Source organism: Neophocaena asiaeorientalis, unplaced genomic scaffold, assembly GCF_003031525.2.
Source record: "Neophocaena asiaeorientalis asiaeorientalis breed wild unplaced genomic scaffold, Neophocaena_asiaeorientalis_V1.1 scaffold659, whole genome shotgun sequence".
Classification (NCBI taxonomy): domain Eukaryota; kingdom Metazoa; phylum Chordata; class Mammalia; order Artiodactyla; family Phocoenidae; genus Neophocaena; species Neophocaena asiaeorientalis.
The window spans coordinates 106,868-128,385 of record NW_020173776.1 but is presented as its reverse complement, the minus strand read 5'-3'; the positions used below and the strand labels follow the sequence as shown (position 1 = coordinate 128,385).

The window sequence follows — 21,518 nt, the reverse complement described above, 5'->3', positions numbered from 1 at the left end:
ATTGAAGTAAAAGGACCTTTATGTCCTGTGAGCCACATGGCCCAAGTTTCTCTTGGCAGAGCTAGGTCCCCAAGAATTATCCTCATACAGCCGAGAAGCACCCTGGCTCTGTGGTGGGGACGTCCACAGAAACGGGTGCAGGCAGCTGCCCCCGGCTTGGCAAGCCTACAAGTCACCCCCCATCCTGGCCGAGGTGCCCGAGGACCTGCTCGGAAAGCCCGCAATGACATGGGGGAAGCGAGTAAATGGACAGCAGGTTAGTATTTTGCTTGGGAAGAGAAGAGAAACAGTTCCCATGTGCCGATCGGGGGCGGGGGTGGGGAAATCAAAAGTGCAGCTGGGGCAGAAAGCAACTGAGATGCATGCAAGCGAGAGCAGCAGAGGGAGGCCGTGGGAGCGCATGCTGAGCAGCGGCGGCCGAAGAGCCAACTTTCAGTGTCACCTTTTAAAATTTAATTTTTAATTTTTTTAATTTTTATTTTTTGGCTGCACCCCACGGCTTGGCGGATCTTAGTTCCCCGACCAGGGATTGAACCCAGGCCCTCGGCAGTGAAAGCGTGGAGTCCTAACCACTGTACCGCCAGGGAATTCCCTAGTGTCACCTTGATTGGGAGTGAGACTGGGTAGGAAGGGTGCAGGAGATTTGGCAGATGCCAGTTTTCTGCAGGCTGGGAATACAGACATAGGCAGTACCTGCACAGGGTGGCCTCTAGGTAAACGCCTGTTAAATTAACCCAACGAATGAATGATCCACTCCCCTACCATCCCTGATCACCATTATCTATAGAGACGGAAGATCTTTTGAGGTCTCACAATGCTAGCTCATTTGCGTGTTTATAGCGATCATACGAAACACACAAACACACCTGGCCCGGCTTTTATGGTTCTAATCAGGCCTTCAGCGCCATGCATAGATTCTGAAGAGATGCTTCAAGAACAATAAAAATAGTACCTCGGTTTTACTGAGTATTTATATTGAGTGTTTATCTTGTGCCTGGCACTGCATCTGCATTAACCCAATTCAGTCTTCTCCATGGGGATATGAGCCAGGCATTAGGCTTCTCCCCGTGTTTTACAGATGAGGAAGATGCGGTTCAGAGAGGCGATGTGGCTTACCCAAGTTCACAGAAAGAGTAAGGGACAGGGATGGCATCCAAAGCCCACACTCTGGACCAATGAGCTAATCTGCCCACGAAAGCTTTAAGATGAACACAGCTGTCAAAAACAAATGAACAGCTCTGTGGGGGAAAGGAGGTAAAAACTGGTGCTGCGTTTCTAAAGCTGGCTTGAGGCCAGCGGAGGGATGGGGAAACCCCAGTGTTCATCTCCTCCTGACAGCAGGAGCCGCAGATGACTGCTCATAGCTGCAGGCCTTTCTTGGCTGACAGAAGGCCTTTTCTGGGACCTTTCTTTCTCTTTCCCCTACCTCTCTCTTCACCCCCACTCTGGAGGCAGGGGGAAGGGGGATGCCTGTCTTAGCTGCTGTTATTGTTTAGCTGGAGCTCGAAGAAGTCTGCTTAGCGGAGGGTGGCCATTTTGATACCCAGACTTTATCTCTTGGAAGGAGTAAGCCAGCTCAGGTCAAGAGAAAGGGCAGAGTGATTTCACAATGAGTGGAATTAGGAAGGCTCCTCCCTGCTCCCTCCTTGCCTGCCCTCTAGGGGAGAGTCTCCTTTCCATGATCAACAACTGTCATCCCTAAAGTATTTAGGGCACCCTACACCTTTGGAAAAAACAAAGGGGGGGGCTTTTCCTTTCCTTACACCTTAACGATGATGCTCAAACGAAGCCACCTGGCCTGAGGGATGTCCAGACATCTACCTGGATCTGAAAAGCATACTTTTTTCTCAGAATTGCCAAGGCAATGCTACTGACTTAGGCAGAAGAAGTCAGTCCCCAGAGGGGCCAGCCCCCAGAGCAACATGATGGCAAAGAGTTAAAAATGCAACGAACTAAAAAGGTAAGGTTCCCATCCTCTCTAAGCTCTCTAAGCCCCCAGAGCTTAGAACCCAGCAGTGTTTGTACTTCAGGATCATCGTGCAAGTTGGCTGTGCTGGGGAAATAGAACTCTATTCCTACTGACAACAGACACGACGTCAACCAAGAAATGTTGAGCTAGGCGGAACATCTGCAACTCGCTTAGCGCTTCCTAGCAGGTGTGATGAGAACAATCTACTTTCCCCTCCTGGGGCTTTGCACCTGCTCTGCTAGGGGCTCGGTGAGCCGGAGGGGCTTTCTTCCCAGTCCGTCCCAGCGGCGTGGCCAGTCTGAGGCAGCCAAAGGTCCATGGCTGCTGAATGTTCTCTGCTTCTCATTGCAACCTGCCGGCTTCAAGCCTTCCATTGTCAGGCTGCCAGTGACCAAAGAAAGCCAGAGGCACCCACAGCCTGGTTTTCCAAAGGTTTTTTTTTCTCCAACTTGAGTTAACCATACCCTGGCCAAAGCCACCCTCGTGCCTGTTTCTGAGCTTGCGCACTACTGTTTCTTTCAACCGAGGCTGTGTGCTCCCAAATCTCAAGGTTAGGTTTCCCTCTCCCTCATCCTCTACTCCCACACCCAGGGCAAGGGAACTGGAAAAAAAAACAAACAAACGATTACCTAGCATCTAGGACCAAGCCCCTATAGTCCTGGTGGATAAAGCTTGGGCCTGAAGGAGAGACCTAGGTTCAATCCCAGCCCCCCGCCCCACTTGCTAGCTAAGTGACTGTTGGGCAAGTTACCCTCTCTGTGCCTCAGTTCCTCACCTAGAAACTAGGAATAATAACAATACTTAATAGGGTCGATAAAGAGGATGGAATGGGATGATAAACTGCCTGGTCTGTATCACATGACCAATAAATGGTAGTTATTATCACATTATTACAATTTCTTATTCCCGGGGAAAACTTTCCTTTCGTTACCTCCTCCAGACATATTTTGTCCCCGGACAAAAGCCTCCCCACCAAAGGAGGGCACAGATTTAGAGCTGTTCATTCATATCGCATTTACTGAAGTCAACAAACTGACAAATACAAGTGCTATGATACCGATTCATCAGGCACTTCCAGGCGCTGTACAAAGCGGTGGGAGGTTGCCATGAAGAGGGGGGTGTACATCAAGACGCTTTTACTCTGTCCTTTTAGCATATTTACTTCTCTTGAAATGGTAACAGCTGTTGGAGCTGCGATACACAACTGGAGAGCTAAGGTAGGGGGTGGGAGGTAGTGCACTTTCAGAGCGAGGATTGCAGGCAGTCTGAGACAGGGGACAAGTCGAGGTTTCCCTAGGTCAGCAGGCCGGGGAAAGGGCAGGCTGTTCTTACCTTCAGCAGGGGGTAGGGACGAGCACACAGACTTGGGGCTCACCCAGCAGCAGCTAAGGTTCAATTCTGTACTCACAAGGCAGTGAGATCTCAGAAGCCAGCCCTGAACTTCATTCATTTTTAAACAAGTATCGAGTGCCTGCTACATGAGGCTACGTGCTGTGGGGACATACAAATGTGTAAGACGTATGTCCCAAAGGCAAAGAGCTCAAAGTCTAGAAGGAATAATGGACACAGAAGATTACGATTCAAGGAAGCATGTGACGTGGGCCTGAGAGCTATAGCGAGAGGGAGCTTTGGGCGTTCAGAATGGGGAGACTTCTTCCTCTTGAGGAGGGGAGAGAAGGCTTCAGGAGGGGGCTCACACAGGGTGGGGATGTGCTGCAATGGTGGAGAGACGGCAGAAGGTGGGGCACGCGGAGAAATGCCGTGGAAAATAAACCAGCTGGACCAGAGCGCACATACAGGCTAAGAGCATCATTTAAAGGGGTTGTTCACCCATAAAGCTTTTTGGAACAAAATATGCCCTTGGGGGTGGGGTGGGAGTGACAGTGAAAACAGCATCTGCAGTTATTGGCAGAGCACCCTGTTAGTTAACCTGGATTCTCCTACCCCCGAATCCCCTCCGAGGCCGTGGGGAACACCCCCATTTGTGGTTCTACAGAGGCAAAACACCTGCCTTTATCCATCACGATAGAATAGCTGTTTGAGGGGTAGGAAAAGCCAACTCCTTTATCAAACGAAAGCAACAGATGTGTGCTGTTGTAGGTCAGAAGGGACAGCCACCACGTGGCAGATGTCAGGTGAGATGGAGGTAGATGCCCAGGCAGAGGGGACAGGAATGTGAAATACACTTATTCTTCAGGGGGATGGGGGAGGGGCGCTAAGATAATTTTGATTGAATTGGAGGCTGGAACAGAGCAGAGGTCAGAAAAAGGCATGTTCTGTTTAGCCCTGGCAGGATTTAACAATTTTCATTTGCCAACATTGAAAAATTGGGATCTTACATACAAATCTGGATTTCAGGCTCCCTTGAAAAGTGGGCCCACATTTCTAAATGGCATCTATCCTTTGGAGAAGAGGGACTTGCTGCAGCTTCCCCTGGCCCACTTTGTTCCACGCTGTAATTCATACTTAGATGCTGGCCACATTTTGTGAGCACTGCAGTTAGCGCTCCAGAATGCTTCTGAAAGCCAGGATGGCTCAGACTGCATCGGAATCCTTATTCTCTAGGGGGTGAGTGTTATGTTACCTGGGTTTCCCTACTTTCTCTTTTTCCTGTTACTTCCAAGTTCCTGCCGGCATCTGATCTTGCGACTCCTGATATAGGGGGCCTCTGTGCAATGAGCGCGGCAAAGTTGGTAAGGGCAGCCTGCCAGGCCAAGGGGCTCAGCCTTTATTCTCTCAGAGCAATAAAAGACACAACGCAGGCAGATCTTAAGAAAATTCATCTGGCAGAAGCCTGGGCTGGAGGGGGCTGAAATGAATATTGGCCCTGGTGATAAGTTACATCTCAGGTTACTCAGTGACTGAGTGTGTGAACTTGGGCAGGCTACAGAACCTCTCAGTGCCTTGATTTTCTCCTCTGTGAAATGGGCTTGATAAGCACAGTGCCCACCTGGCAGGTTTATTGCCAGGATTAAATGAGATAATGAGCATAAATACCTCAGCACAGTGCCTGGTACATTAGTACCCAATGTTTATGATCAGTTTTAGAGTTAATCCTGAGACCAATTAGAGGATTACTGCAGTAGCCTAGGTATGAGCCGATAAGGTCCTAGACTAGGGCAGGGACAGTGACAAAAAGAAAGACCAACGTGGGAAGTTAGGAATGAAGACCCAACTGGGTTCAAGGTTGACTGGGGGAGGGGGAAGGGAAAGAGTCAAAGACAACTTCCGGGTCTGCAGCCTGGGTGGCTGGGGGAATGACAGCACTGAAATGCAGAACCTTGGGAAGACGGTTTGATACATACTTAGAGGTGACCCTGGAGAGGCGACAGCCAAATGGCAGTGTCCGGCAAACAGTGAGAAGTGTGGGGCCGGGGCTCGGGAAATGTGGCTCAGGGCTGAGGATGTGGACCTGAGTAGGAGGAGCCACGAGAGGGGCGGGGCGCCCTGGCGGGAGTGCCCAGTTCAGCATCTCAGGCAGGTTCAAGCATCTGTCTGAACAGCTGGGGCCCTCTCTTCACTCAGGGACCGTGCCTCTTCTGCTCAGTCAGCTGTGCCCCTTGGATACTACCTCTGTCCCTCATCTTATGTGCTTTCAGTTCAAATGCTGACCTGGCCTAATCCTGCTTGCCTTGTGAGCCCTGATGGGGTCGAAGTCCCCTGGGTAGAAAGCAACAGGCTAACACTTGGTTTTATGTTTAATGAAACGGAGACACCTAATACGGGCTGCAGGGAGGGGGGTCAGGGAGAGTTGTGGGAGACTGAGCTTGTGCCTGGTGCCTCCTTCCTGACCCTCTCAGAAGGCCCACCAGATTCCGAAGCTCCACCTTTTCAGCTGCTCCCTGGATTTTCTGGGCAGCTTATCTTCCTCTTTTTTTTCCACATGAACTGTCCAGAGAACCATTTGCTCAGGACTCCCTGGTCCTTATGGAGAACCCACAGACTCGTCAAACTAATTAGTTCCAAGCTCAGGGCCAGGTGTGGGACAGACAGAAGTGGAAAGGCCGGGTATGTACCCGGAAGAGCTTGAGCTGAAATGTGCTGAAGTGTGGCCAAGGGCATTTCAGGCAGGGTGGTCTTGGGGGCCATGAAAGCGCCCCAGGTATGGGGGCACCTCATCCTATCTGTGCGCAGGGCTGACTCACCCCCTTCCCAGCAGAAACCATCCCATCAAAACATGCACATGCATAATTTATTTACCTCTCCAGTCTCTAGCATGCCAGCGAGGAGCCGGGGTGAGAAAAAGAAAAAGGAATAAAATGAGTGTAAGCACGGTGAAGGAAGGGCTCAGCTGGTTAAACAAGACTTACGATTACTGTCACTAGTGTTCAAGAGACTTCCAACCTGATGCGGCATTAAACGGACAGATTGTGTGTGTGTATGTGTGTGTCTGGATAAAGCATACATTAGGAGAATGAGACATTCAGACAAAGTGGCCGGTCGGTATGGGGGTTCAGGAAATTCCCTGTCCAGCTTGTTATCCAACAGACACCTGACATTGATTTGCTTCCTGATGGACAGTGTAAGGAGGAAAGCCGATGGAATGCAAATGTTACCATTAAGTGTGTTCAGGTCAGAGCAGCCCGGCTGCCCTGCAAAGCTCTCTCCTCATAAATTCTGCGGACAAACCCTGCCTGCTCCCACAGGGGGTGGCGGGGAGACTGTTATCAAAGCTCTCTCTTCTTGGAGAAGTTGGATTGAGTGCTCTGCAGGAACAAACAGCCACAATACAATTTACGGTTAGCCTGTTGTTTCTAGGTTCCTTACTCTCCGAACTGAAGATGTATTTTGAGCGGGGATTAGGGGGGTTGTTAACTAGTCCGTGATCACCAGCTGCAGGGCTCCCATACCCTCAGGTAGTGCTCAGATAAGCTCCGTTACTGCAGCGACATCTAGTGGCCAGAGAAAGCAACGCACGTTTGCATTTTAAAGCAGTCTGTGGTTCTGTTCTGGGGAGTTGATTCTTTTTAAGTAGGCGGGACAAGGTATTAGTGTTTATTAACTCCTGTAAAATAACACTTTGATCGCAACCGTAAGATTTCGCTTCCCGTATCTTTGGATGACATTTATGTTGTCATTCATAACTGGATGCTGATCATATATTGTGAAAACCATGCAATTGTCTCTTTGGATTTTTTTGTTTTTTTTTTTCACAACCATCATGACTTTGCACTTATTTGAAAGCTTCTTGTTGAAGCTCTGTGTATGCATTATGCATAAGGTTTCCATACAAGGGAAAATATGATCAAATTTACCCCCAAATACCCACTTCTACTGTATAGCAGATTGTTGTGGTAGGTATATATTCTAGAGTAGAATGTAGTGGTGGCTAGATTACCCCATAAGAGGTCATTGTTCTAGCTCTCAGGTGGAAAAAGGAAAGCTAAGAGTTTACAGAGAAGACTGAAACCTCCACCCTCACATTTAGATGTCAGTGAATTTCATCTGAAACCCTTTGTGATATTGTGATGTATAATAAGAAATATATACTTGGTCTTCGTCCCCATTTCTGGCATAGAGCTCCTATAATCCTTGACATTACCTAAGTGATGAGAGCAATAAAGGTGCCTTGATATTTATAACAAACCCCTTTCAACCAAGTCTGAGTTTATGTTAATGTAGCGACTTTTGGAAAGCACCTAAGGATGGGGCCTGGTTGCCAGTAATCTAGTGAGTCAACTGGTTTTCTGAGTTCTGTGAGACACTCTAGCAAATTAATTGAATCCAAGGATGGGGCTGTGGGAACCTCTAATTTATACTTCAGAAGCACAGGTGACAACCTGGACTTGACATCGGCATTTGAAGTGGGGGGATGGTCTTGTGCGACTGAGCCCTTGACCTGTGAAATCTGATGCTGTCTCCGAGTAGAGAGTGTCCGAGTTGAGTGGAATTGTAGGACACTCAGCTGCCGTTGGAGACTTCCTTGGTGTAGGGAAAAAACCCACACACCGGAGTTGGTCCTAGACTCTACCCTTTCTCACTGACTGCTCCAACCCCCAGGCTCAAAGCCCTGGGTTTGAGCAGGCTTACTATAGGGAGGAAGTGAGCTCACTAAACCTTGAACTCTGCATAAGGAACACTAAATTATAAGAGGTGCCAGAAAGTGCTGGCGAGATGCCTCTGGCTCTACTATTTCAAAAAGCAATCCTCAAAGCATGGAAGCCAGTGATATAAGCCGCCTTAGTTTCATCCATCTTCTGATGGCCAACCAGCGAGAGCCCATTCTCACTCCTGACAGGAAGATAAATTCCTAGGGCCAGGATGTTAAAAAAAAATGAATAAAAAGCTTGTAGTATATCCTACCTCCTTCCCACTCAACCTCACCCTGGATTTTTTTTTAAGAAGCTATCCTTTTTAGAAAAAGCATAATTATCATATGAAGAAATCAACTTTTATAAGAGTTAACCATATGAAGTTGCCCTTTGGGTATGTCAAAAAGGTAGGATGTTGGCAATGTCATACGGTTCAATGTAAAGAAAGAAGACTGAAGCTATAGGGGAGATATACAGTATTCCTGAATAAAGATAGAATATTTTACATAAATTATTCCAAGTATATAGGTTGAACATAACTCCAGTCATAATCACAAGGTAGTTCTAAAGTTCATCAGGAAGGACAAATGACTGAGAATAATCAAGGAAATGTTGAAGAGAAGAGTGGTGAGGGGGTAGATGCCCTGTCAGACACTACAAGGTATTATAAAGCTATAGGAATTGAAATAGTGTGGCTCTGGCACGAGGACAGACTGACAAATCTACAGCTCAGAATACACAGCCCCAAGACAGACTCTAGAACATATACAAATATCTAGGATGTGGTAAAAGTCGAAGCACGGGGTAGTGGGGAAAAGAGATTATTCCAAAAATGGTGCTTAAACAATTGGTAAACTATTTTTTTTTAAAAGTCAGATGATTACCTCACATCATACCTCAGGTAAATTATAAATAAAGTGATAAGTGTAAAAATTACAACAAAAATATTTAAAGAACTATATAAGTGAATAGTCATATGATTGTGGGATGGGGTAGGCCTTTTACACAGAAGAGCAAAGTTAGAAACCAAAAAATAGTAATATATATATATATTTGCATAAAAATTAAAAAATATGTATAATAACAACATAAACAGTATTAGAAGCCAACTGTCAAACTGGGAAAAATGCATGCAGTGTATGACAAAGGGTTAATATCTTTAACATATAAAGACTTCTTACCAATTAGTAAAAAAAGCTGAATAGCCTAGAAAAATAGGCAATGGACACAGAAAATTTACAAAGAAATACAAAGGACAAATTGATATATGAAAAACATGCAATCTTCTCATAATCAATGAAATTCAAATTAACGTGCCAGCATTTTTCAGCTATTATTAGGTTCACAAGGATTTAGAAAGTGATAGTCATTACAGTTGATGGGAGTTGAGATGGACCACCCCACTCACTGCTGGTGCAGGCGTAAACTTACAGCCTTTCTGGGGTGCAAACTTCATTAAGAGCCTTAGAATTATTTTTGTCTTGTGGCCTGTATTTCTAGGAATACAGCTAAAGGGTGTCATCACAAATGTGAAAAAATACAAGGGCTTTCACTGTGGTGTTATCATACTGAAGAATTAGAAACAGCCTGAATATTAAAAAACAGAAATTGTTATTTATGGAACGATGGAGACAGAGATTGAAGTTGTATTGCCACAAACCAAGGAATGCTTAGGGCTACCAGAAGCTGGAAGAGACAAGGAAGAATCCTCCCCCAGAGTCTTCAAAAGGGGCATGGCCCTGCCAACACCTTGATATTAAACATCTAGCCTCCGGAACTTTGAGAGAATAAATTTGTTTTTTATTTTTTTAAGTTATGGCACATCCATATGGTGGAATATATGTGATAATTAGAAAAGATGCTCTTAGTACTTGATGGCCTGAGGCACTATCTATTATAAAATAAGTGAAAAAAGCAGATATTAATTTTTATATATAGTAGGAATGCAGTTTTGTGAAAAATAACTTTCCAATTTATGCACGCACATATGCATACACATATGAACATACACAGAAGTAAAACTATTAATCATCATAATGCATAGGTGTTGGGCTTATAGGTAATTATTATTTTCTTTTTTGTATTTTTCTGTATTTCCCTCGGTACGCGGGCCTCTCACTGCCGTGGCCTCTCCCGTTGCGGAGCACAGGCTCCGGACGTGTGGGCTCAGTGGCCATGGCTCACGGGCCCAGCCGCTCCACGGTACGTGGGATCTTCCCGGACCGCGGCACGAACCCGTGTCCCCTGCATCGGCAGGCGGACTCTCAACCACTGCGCCACCAGGGAAGCCCTCCTTATTTTTTAATTGTGGTAAAACACACATCATAAAATTGACCATTTTAACCATTTTTAAGCGTATGTACATTACCCTTAAAATGAGGAATAATGGCTTTTATAAACAAGCATGCACTAAGCAGGCTTTAAACTTGCATCTACGTTAAAATTACAATAACGTTGACAATTTAAAAAATGTGTTTGGACAAAGGACAGGAAAGGAACGCAACCCAGACAGATGAAAAGTTTGACGGATTGGAGCAGCAGAATTGGGTGCAATTGTGATGTGTATTGTTCTGAGGCAGCTTTTCTTTATAGGTTGAGATAAGTACTTGCGGGCTTTTTAGTGCTGAGGTACGTGAGGCCTGGCCTGGCCTGGCAAAGAAAACCACATGGGGAAGCCGGAGGGGGGTGGGGGGCGGGCACTGAGATAGCAGAGGGACAAGTTAGAGACACGGGGAAAAACAAACTCAGTGGGGACTGATCATTTAAAATTGGATTCAACTCCCCCAAATTAATATCCAAGCAGCTCTTCAGGAATACATCGATTGTATAAATCAAGATTTGCCCGGAAGAGGCCAGAGAGGCAGGCAAGCCTGTGGGTGTGGAGTCTGAAGGGAGGCTGGCGGAGAGTGAGCAGGGTTCAGGGCAGATGCGACTCCCACCCCTGCCCTGTGTGGACCTGCCTGTAACCCCCAACCTTACTTGGACTACTCTGATTTTTCTTTGATCAAAATCGGCTGATTCTAAGCTAAGCCAATTCCTCTCTTTGAGACCTCAGATATCAGGCTTTTGTCTCTGTGGTCTGTAGAGAAACTGTGAGTTTTCCTAGGTAACAATTAGGAAAATGCAGGGCCAATCCCACTAAGACACCGGCCCATTTCAAATGCAGTTACTTCCTCAGCAGGGGAATCAGGGACTACTGGCCCCTTGCTATTGATAATTCCAGGCTTATTTTGGTTCTTTCCGTCTGTTTCACTGAAGTATGGACAGGCTATGAAGGCAAGGGTGCCCTGTCCTCGCTGTGGAGGCCGCCTTGATGTAACGGGCAGTGGCAGCTATGAAGAGAGGAAAGAAAAGTGCTTTATAAAAGACCTAAAAAAGCAGAGGATGGGAATGGGGAGGCGGCTTGGGCTCGAGTCCATTGCCCTGAGGTTAGCAGCAGAAATGCCACGGAGTGAGGGTTTGCAGAGTGTTTGTATGAGCAGTCACGAGCTCCTTGGAAACCTGGCATCGCTCAGGCTTCATGTTCTTTGCTGTTGTTACCCACCCACAAACACTGCAAGCCATCCCTCCCACATACCCACAAAGCCCCCCAAACATAACTCTTCACCTGCATCTTTCTCTTCACCGTGTCGAAGGGAAAGGATAGTGTCTGGGTCACCGCGGCAGCCAGGCAGACATTGGCGAAGTTCTGGAGGAGAGAGAACCGATCTCGGGGTCCATTCCAGATTTTCTCCAGGTTCATGTAAACTAGAAGGGAGCCGGCAGAGAAAGGGAGAGCACCTGAAAAACAAGGCCAGGGAGAGGCTGTGATGTCTCAGGAAACACTGGCTTGAGAACATAAATGCCTGTGGGGAATCCAGGGAAAGTAAACAGGACCGGCTCTGGGCTTGTTAAACAAGTCACTCCAACCGAAGCAGCAGGCACTTTCTTGGGTGATGATAACGTGCTATATTTTGATATGGGTTGTGTCATTGATCAAAATGCATGCATCAAAAGATTCCCTAAATATTTGTGTACTCTATGTCGATTTTACTTTTAAAAGAGCCATAAACAAATATTGAACTCTAGTTAATGATATGCATGTTGAAGGGTTGAGGGATGAAGTGTACTGATGTTTGCAACTTACATGGAAATCATCAAAAAATATATGACTGATGAATGGTTAGAGGGACAGATAAAGCAAAACATTAATTGAAGGAGCTGGTATATGGTGCATACATGGGTGTTTCCCATGTTTAATTTTTAATTAAAATTTAATAAAAATAAAACAGGGGAATGTTTAATTTTTTAATTAATTTTAATTTAATTTAAATTTTTAAAAAAATTTCCTGCATTGGCAGGCGGATTCTCAACCACTCTGCCACCAGGGAAGCCCCTCCAATTCTTTTTTTAAAAATTTATTTTATTGGAGTATAGTTGATTTACAATGTTGTGTGAGTTTCTGCTGTACAGCAAAGTGATTCAGTGATACATATATATTCTTTTTCATATTCATTTCCATTACGGTTTTTTACAGGATATTGAATATAGTTTCCTGTGCTATACAATAGGACCTTGTTGTTTATCCAGGCTGTTTCCAATTCTCTTAACTTTTCTGGGTGTTTGAATTTAAAAAAATAGAGTGTTGGGGAAAAAATTCACTCCCATGAAAAAAAAAGTTAGTGGGCAGTACTTAATCAAGTTTTGGAGACTAGGGGGGACCTGATCTCTAGCTGAGAAGGAAACATTCTGTGAAACCTGAAGAGTGAGGTAGTATGAGATGTGGCCATATCAGGGCTCAGTGGGTACCCTGCACTGTATGGCAGCCTCACCTTTCTAGGAAAAGATGGTGAGCAAGTAGCGCAGTAGTTGGCACCTTGAAACTTACAGAAACTTTGGGAGCAATCTGAAGTTTACGCAGGGACTAAATTTCTCCCTCAAAATGAGATTTAAAAGAGGGGCTAACACTAGTCGGGTTGCTCATCTTTAGAAAAATGTAATATTTATTTAATAAACACATTAAAAATGACGCACCAACCCTACATTTTCCTTCATTCAGAAAACATCTGTGGAGCTTATGCTATGTGATGGGCCCTATGCCAGGTGCCAGGAATATACAGAGGTGTAAGTAGGCTAATTCCTGGAGATGCACCATCTAGTGGGAGAGACGGACAGATGACATATGCCATAGTAAGGGGGCTATACAAAGTGCTTTAGGTACACAAGGATCAGAGGGATTAATTTTGCCTGGGGGAATCAAGAAGGACTTCACAGAAGAGAGAACTTTTCAACTGGGTGTTGAGGAATGAGTAGGAGTTCATCAGACATTGGGAGAGCAGGCAGAGGGAACAGCATGTACAAAGAGAGTGGTGTTTCCAAGAAATGCAAGTATTTCTAGATGGCCAAAGCAGGAGTGCAGGTAGAACGTGACAGGAGATGAGGTAGGAGGGGCTGGCAGGGCCAGGTCTGAAGGATCTAGTATGCCACAAGGAATCTGGGCTTTTCCCTGTAGCTCACAGGAGTCAGTGAAGGCTTTTAAGGAGGGCAGTGGAAAGAGGTTGGTGAAATGTTCAACTTGCACTTAGAAAGATCATCACACCCCGGCAGCAGGGCACAGGGCGGACTAGGGCAGCAGAGACCCAAGACTGGGACTAGGAAGGAGCCTCTCATAAGTGTCCGCAGGAAAGATGATGATGAGAGTGTGACCTATGGCAGAGAAGATGGGGATGGAGAAGGGGGCAGACTTGAGAGTTAAAAGAGGTGAAATTGACAGCACTCGTGGCTGAAGTGGGAGTGGAGTGAGAGGAGGAGTTGAAGTTGAAGTGCTTCTAGGTTTCTTCTGGCTTGGGCCACTGGATGAAAGAAAGGCGGTCTCGTTCATTAGGGAACACAGAAGGGGGGCAGGTGTGCAACTAACGAGGCCGTCAGGTTTACTCTTGACTTCAGTAAGCCAAGGGAGCATCAGGTGAGGGTGTCCAACAGCAGGCATTTGTACTGCCATTGGGAAGTGGTAGTAGTCAGTGGTTAAGAGAGAGGGCTCTGGGGTTATATTGCTAGATTCTTCCACTTTCTATCTGTGACCTTGGGCAAGTCACTTAGCTTCCCCAAGCATCTATTTCATCTGTAAAATGAGGCTTAAATGAGGAACTGTACGCAAACCATTTAGCACAGTGCCTGGCACGTCGTAAACTGCAATAGGTGTTAGTCGTTGTTGTTACAGAGATGAGATTGGGAGTCATTAGAGTATAATAATGCTTGTTCAAGCCACTAGTTTAGATGAGGCCACCCAGGGAGGGCATGGAGGGTGAGAAGAAAGCTAAGGCAGGAGCTGGGGGATAGTGACACACAGGGGGCTGGCATCGTCAGATGAGCCAGATAAGAAAGAGCTGCAGAGAGGTGGGAAAGACATCTAGGAGACAGTGGGGTCCTAGAAGCCAAGTTTCCAGAATAGAGTGATCGATCTCATCAAATGCTGCAACAAAGGTCAGATAAAAGGCAAAAGTCTACTGGACTGGCAATTGGGGGTCCTGGGTGACCTGTAGCCCTGGCAAAGGTTCCAAAGAACACAGAAGCTACAGTTGCTACCCTGGTTGTGTTCACACGTGTACCGAGGCATGCAGAGACTGTTTCCTGCAGTCAGATGGGGAGTGTGTGGGACTGTCTTCTTATCAATTCGTGCTGAGACACATGTACTCTGTCCTACTCCCTCCCTGGGATATAACAGACCAGAGTTAGGAGTGGGGCATATGGCTATGGAATAGAATGAAGCTAATGGACTCTGTGTGGATTGAATCCATATGACCTTGAACTCAGTTAAATGGATTTAACTGGTTACAAACAAAGATATACAATACACTCATATATATATATATATATATCCCTTGAACTCAGTAAAATGGATTTAACTGGTTACCAACAAAGGTATACAAGTCATTTGCATGTATCAAAGAACACAGTCTTTTCTTGGACAAGGTGAAAAGTTCCATCTTACCTAAAATAGTAAGGGAAACCCCTCGATAAAGGGCCAGGAACCCTTCCTGTTGATAAATAGTAGAAAAAGCATGGAGGATCCCCCTGTAAGATGGTTCCAGCATGTTCTGCACAATTAACCGGGTTTTGATGAGGTCTGTAGGATATGTTACGATGGTGGAAACCATGCCCGCAAGACTCCCAGCCATGATGGACCTCCACTGGGAGATGTGGCCCAGGTCATCCGTGAACAGCACAACAAACCTGGGAGAAAATAGGGAGAAAAGCCCAAGGGAATCAGCCATGGATTGTGCTAGAGTGCTCGATGCTACTTATTGCACCATTTCCCTGCATTTGGAAATGCTTTACAAAATGAAAATTACTCATGTATTAGGATTAATGAATAACACATTCAATTCTACACATTCAATTATACTCATAGTAATGAATATAATTCTAGTTATATAAAATTAGCTGTTACAGTTTATATAACATCTATAAGGAAGAGATACCTAACCCTCTTATTTCTATCTACCCTAAGTCCTCACTTCATTTCAAGCATTTCCCCCTTTTACCTGCATAACTGTCAACCCTGTCAACCCTTACACCTGTGGGGTGTAAATGAACAGAAATACTTGGTAAATACGGAACTGGAATGTGCTCCTTTGATTCTGTTGCAACGTAAATGAAATTGCTTGAAACGATGACTTTGAGCATCCCTAGTCATTGAGTTTTAAAAAATATATTGGTTTAATAATTATAAGAGAAGATGTGCCACCCCACCAACTGTCAGGGAAATAACAAATAAGAACAATAACACAATACCACTTCTCAACCAGCAGACTGGCAAAGATTAAAAAGTCTGATAGTATCAAGTGATGGTGAGAAAGTGTGGAAACAGGAATGCCCACCCACTGCTGTGAGAAGTGTAAATCGGTAGGTCACTTTGCAGTATCTAGTAAAATTAGAAAAATGCCTACTTTCACCCCAGCAATTCCATTTCTAGGTGCATATCCTAGAGAAACTCTTGCACGGGTACATATGAAGACACATACAGCGTTGTTTGTAAGTGAAATCGAACCATCTAAATGTCTATCTGTAGGGGAATGGATAAACTGTAGAACAGCGATACAGTGATACTTTAGTTAAAATGAATGTGCTTAGAACTATGTATTTACACGGATAAATAGTAAAAGCGTAAAGCTGAGTGAAAATAGCAAGTTGTAGAGTGACCTATGGTGTATGATAACCATTTGCAGCCATCTCTGTATATCCACAGGTTTCAGGACCCCCTACGGATACCAAAATCTGCAGGTGCTCAAGTCGCTCATATAAAATAGTATACTATTTGTCCTCTCGTATACTTTAAATCATGTCTAGATTACTTATAATTCCTCGTACAATGCAAATGCTATGTAAATAGTTGCTGGAGTGTGGCAAATTCAAGTTTTGCTGTTTGGAACTTTCTGGAATTTTTTCCCCCAAGTATTTCCAATCTGTGGTTGGTTGAATCCCTGGATGCAGAACCCGAAGATACAGAGGGCTGACTACACTTAAATTAAGAAACACATCCACAAAACCATATATTACACCAATCATGGATAGACATAGATACATATAAAAAAGTATAAAATAGACCCCCAGGAAGGTGGAGAGTGGATGGGACTGGGAATCAGAATGAAGGGGACTTCAGCTTTATCTGTAATATTTTATTTCTTGTGTAAAAAAAAGATACTTGAAGTATCTTTTAAACTAATTATCTTTCATGCTGTCAATTCTGCATGGTGGGTATATGAATGTTTGCTAGACTATTCTTTGTGTTTCTCTGCAGTTTCACAATTTAGTAAAGAAATGGCTTTGGGTGGACTTTTCTAAATGCAGAATAGAAAGCCACTCTGTTACAATCCCTCTTTCTGGAAGCAGTGCATCCCCAGGCATGAGGGCCTACCTCGGCAGAAATTGTTCTAAGGGGCCTTTTACATGGTGCACGTTCCCTGGCCAGGGAGCAAAGGAATTTTACTCATTCTTGCTGATGAGGACAAAATTTAAAAAAGGGCTTGGAAACCAGGAAAAATAATATTTTCTGTCGGAGGGTGGGGAGGGGGAGAGGGAGAGGGATAGCAAGGATCTGAATAAAAAGAAAGTGAACAGAGCTAGGCTAAAATAAAAGCGTTGTATCTTTTTAAAAATGAGAGCATCCCCAGTTCTTTGGCTTTCCAAGCTCCAGTGAAGTTGTGTATTTCCTGCTTTTTCACTTTGGCAGCAGGCCAGGGCCCCCTCTCTGATAAACAAGAGGAGCCAGAGTTCAGGTGAAACCACAGAAGGGGTTCTAGGACCGCTCCTTTGCTCCCAAGTAAACACTGGTCGATTAAAAACATCTCCTTCAAGCTGTAGGAAAGTCTGGACTTCATTCTGTCACCCTACCTTAACTGTACCAGCTGAAACAGTCATTTGAGTGAACCGGCAACCTTTTAAAGATGCAGGTAACTAAGCTGGCATTCACCAGTGGGCCTTCCGTCTGCCTCGGTTTCGCTGCCTGCACACTCCCTCGATCCTCCCTCCTCCCTCCCCTGGCCAATAAGTGGCAGCGGAACCTTAGCCAGGGGAGGGGAGACAGGAAGTGAAAATGCTTGGCTGGAGGGGTGGTCTGCAGCAAGCGGGAACCATCCAGAAGAAGCAGGAGTTTGAATGCCAAAAGAAACACCATTCATTCTCATTGCCTCCTCCTTATTCGCCAATCCCGCTCGCCACTCCCAGGGCGTTAATGCATCCATTCCCCAGTCACCGAACATCCACACTGTGCCAGACACTGCGCTAGCATTCAGCATAGATCTTAAGAGAGTTCAACAGCCCTGCCAAAGAGATGACTGATAGGGGCAACAAGAGAGGCATTCGGCCCTTGGTTCTCTGAATGACTTGATGAACGAGGACGAGGAGTTCTGTCTTCTATGAGTTTGTTTTATAATGTAGGGTCTTGCTATCAAATATACAAAATTAAAAAGAAGAACCAAAGCAAGTCCTTCCTCTCAGACTTTTACTATACGGAGACAAAGACTACAAATCGTTCCTCTTACAATCAGAGTCAAGGCAGGGCACCCCTGATAGGCCATCGATTACATCATCCTGGTCCCCACATCTTAAGTGCTTGTCTGACTAGGTGGGGCAGCAGTGTTCCCCTTTCTGCTCTTCCTCCCACTCCTACACACTGCACAGCAGCCTGTTCCAGCGAAACTGGATAAGCTGGTGAGCAGCAGTAACCCCTTCCTTTCAGGCACATGGATATTACACACACCCTGGATGTATGTAGGTAGAACTGCCAACACTTCAACCTAACACAAGTTAGCGGGCAAACACAAGCTCATGAATCGATTACACAATAAGGAAATGGTGTTGGTTATGAGCAATTTCAGAGTTTCAGGGACCCAAACCAATGTTTATACAGCTACACAAACAGTTGTGGCATAAAGTTGGGTGAGGGTCTACTATTTGATATATTTGAAAGCCATCCATCGTGTTAGGCTTTACTTGTTTAGCACAAGGACCTAGCTCCTAATAGACTCTACTGAGTGGATTCTTTTAACTGTAAATCCAAGTAAGGAGACACTTCAGCATCACAAGGTTGGGCCGAGCCCTGCACTAAGGAGCTAGAAGACCTGGTTTCAAGCTCCAGCTCTGCCGTTAATTGTGTTTGTGGACAAGTCACTGAACCACTCCATTTTCTGAACATTCCGGAGGTTTATGCTTAGTTCAAACCCATAATCATAGGCTTTACCATTACCCCCAACCAACCGTTTTGCAAATTCCTGGTCAGGAGGGTAGAGATTAATCAGTATAATGATGGCCCCAAGGTCTTGTCTTTACGTAGGGAAGGCTGGCACCATGATTAATCAACCACTTTGCTGTCTATCACTGAAATATTTCTTTTGAATTTCCAGAAAGAAACTAATCTTGCAGGAAAAAATTATTAGCAAACCTCGCCTGGGTAACTATCTGTTCTTCCTCTCCCACACATCTCTTCTCCACTCTCACTGTCATCAGCCTATTTCAGGTGCCCTCAGCCGCCACACGGACTAGTGCGACGGGTGGTCCTGCCACCCCCCACCCTTCCTCCTCTTTAGCCGTCCTCCACTGCTACCAGGTGACAATTCCTGTTGAATTGCTTTAATCACAGCACTCCCCCATCAAAAACCCCCCACAGCTACCCTTGCATTCCAAGTAAAGTCCAAACTCCTTAATCTGGCCCTCCAAGATCTCATTCCAACCTGCTTTTCTGGCTGTATTTCCCATTACAGCCAGAGACACACCTTATGCTCCAGTCACGCTGCATGCCTTCCCACCTCTGTGCCTTTGCTTGTGGCATTATCTGCAGTATCTTTCTCCCCATCTTTGACAGAAAACTCCTACTCATTCTCCCAACACCAAACTCCGACGGTTTTTCTCCACTGTGACATCTTCACATCTCCTCCTCCTCCGTCATCAGAGGTGTGAATTGCTATAGCACTTGAACCTTAGCAATCACATGCTATGGACACACTAGTCTTATTCTTTTGCTCTGTAAGCTCTGGGGCACAGGGACCATGCCCCTTTCATCTTGCGTTGTCCCCAGCCTCATGCACACCGTGGTCACTTAATGAAGGCAGAGAGAAAGGCAGCAGGAAGTAACAGGGCATGGGCGTTGGAGTCAGAAGGCCAGGTGGTGGAGCTCAGCTCTGTCACTGACGAGTGGTGTGGCCAATCTGAGCCCAACTGTGCATCTGGAAAGTGGGCATAATACTTCGTGCCCTGTGGACCTTACAGGGCAGGAGGCAAGTGTTGTAAAAATCCAACGATTTACACACACACACACACACACACACACACACACACACAGGAAATGGTAACTAGGTAGAGGTGATGGATACGTTAATTAGCTTGATTGTGGTGATCATTTCACAATGTATACATATATCAAAACATCAAGTTGTACACCTTAAACATACAATTTTTATGTCGGTGATATCTCAGTAAAGCTGTTAAAAATCCAATGAGATGAAGTCAGCCCTCCGTATCTGTGGGTTCCACAACTAACTGCGGATTGAAAATATTCAGAAAAAAAAATTCCAGAAAGTTCCAAAAAGCAAAATTTGAATTTGCTGCACATCAGCAACTATTTGCATAGCATTTACATTGTATTTACAGCGATTTACACAGTACTTACATTGTATTAGGTATTATAAGCAATCTAGAGATGATTTAACGTGTACAGGACGACTGTATGGGTTACATGCAAATACTACTCCATTTCCTGTAAGAGACTTGAGCAACTGGGGATTTTGGTTGGGGGGCCGTGTCCTGGAACCAATGCCCTTCCGGATACGGAGGGATGACTATATATTCTAGATGGTTAGCAGCAAAGCCACAGTACTTAAACCAGCCTTTGAAGTTCTGCTTCCCTCCCCTTGGTACACATTCCAAAGGAGGAGTTCCATACTTTGTGGAGAGCAGAGTGAAGTGGGGAGAAACTGAGTCATTAAAATTCAGAGGAGAACTGTTTACAGACTGCAAGCCAGATGTTGCTGAGGGAAAGGGGGCTGGGGAAGAAAGAGAGCCTTGACAGAAATGCCCCATGATCTCACTACCCTCCCTTCCTAGAGAAAGAGAAGGCAACTCTATTCCCAGGCACAGGTGAAATGTGCACTGGCCTCGAGGACTCAGTGATAAGGAAGATTCCATCGGGCTTGTTTGTCAGCTGTCAGGTGAGACTGTCAGCTCTGGCCTCCCAGAGCCAAAGGCAAAATGCTTTGACTGTTAGCCTCCAAGGCCGACCTACGTGGTCAAGACTGTGGGCTGTGTTTCTCTAATTCTGAGCCAAGGCCAGTCTTCCGAGTTGGCAGTGTGCCCAGCGAACGAGGAACACGGGGAACATCCCCCCAGCTGCAGAACTACCTGAAATTGCATCATTATCGCTTTATTCTTTTAGACTTTGTTTCCAGTTAAAATGCAGGTATCTCTGAGCTCTTGAGGGAGCTTTAAGAGTCATCTGGCATTACCTCTTTAGATGTTTTCCTAAAATGCAGCTGTTTTGGGGGGAGGTGTTAAAAGCCCAAAGAAGGAGTCCAGGGAGCAGCGAGGTTGGAGCTGCTTGCAGTTTGGGGAGGGGAAGCTGCAGCCTCTGTAGGACCCTAAAGTCCAGTTTCTTGGGGGGCGGGGAGCGCCGAACTCCATGGCCTTTTTGTTGCAGTGGATTGGGCCCTGTGCCCCTACCAAGCACGTTCTTCTGGGGGTTCTGACACACTTCCATACACGCATCTTCAAAAGGGTCTGTCTCCCAAGCCAGCCAAAGCAAAATTTCCAAGTTGGCGGATGGTGGGAAGGATTAGGGGCCATCTCTCCGGAGATCTCTTCACTCCTTCCCTCCAAATCTCCTTTGGCCCCCTTCCACCTCCTCGCCCGACCAACCCGGTCAGCCTCTCTGGGCCAGAGCTGCGTCCCCACAAAACTGCACCCGGAGGGGCAGGAATCCCAAGAAAAGGTGAAAAGGAAAAGGTGGGGACTGCGCTTTGGAGGCCGGAGAGGTTGCCTTCTGGCCC

The 21,518-nt window shown here is 45.7% G+C and overlaps 1 protein-coding gene across 1 annotated transcript in view; it reads right to left on the bottom strand.

Moving 5' to 3' along the window:
- SLC25A43 (solute carrier family 25 member 43) overlaps nt 1-15,169 on the bottom strand; it is a 27,941-nt gene extending 12,772 nt beyond the window's left edge. Inside the window, exons 1-2 of the mRNA XM_024751851.1 lie at nt 14,972-15,169; nt 11,609-11,748 (exon numbers count right to left, since the gene is read on the bottom strand). Coding sequence (XP_024607619.1) covers nt 11,609-11,748; nt 14,972-15,158 — 327 coding nt within the window. The 5' untranslated portion in view covers nt 15,159-15,169. The remainder of the gene's footprint in view (nt 1-11,608; nt 11,749-14,971) is intronic.
- Nucleotides 15,170-21,518: the final 6,349 nt, after the last annotated feature.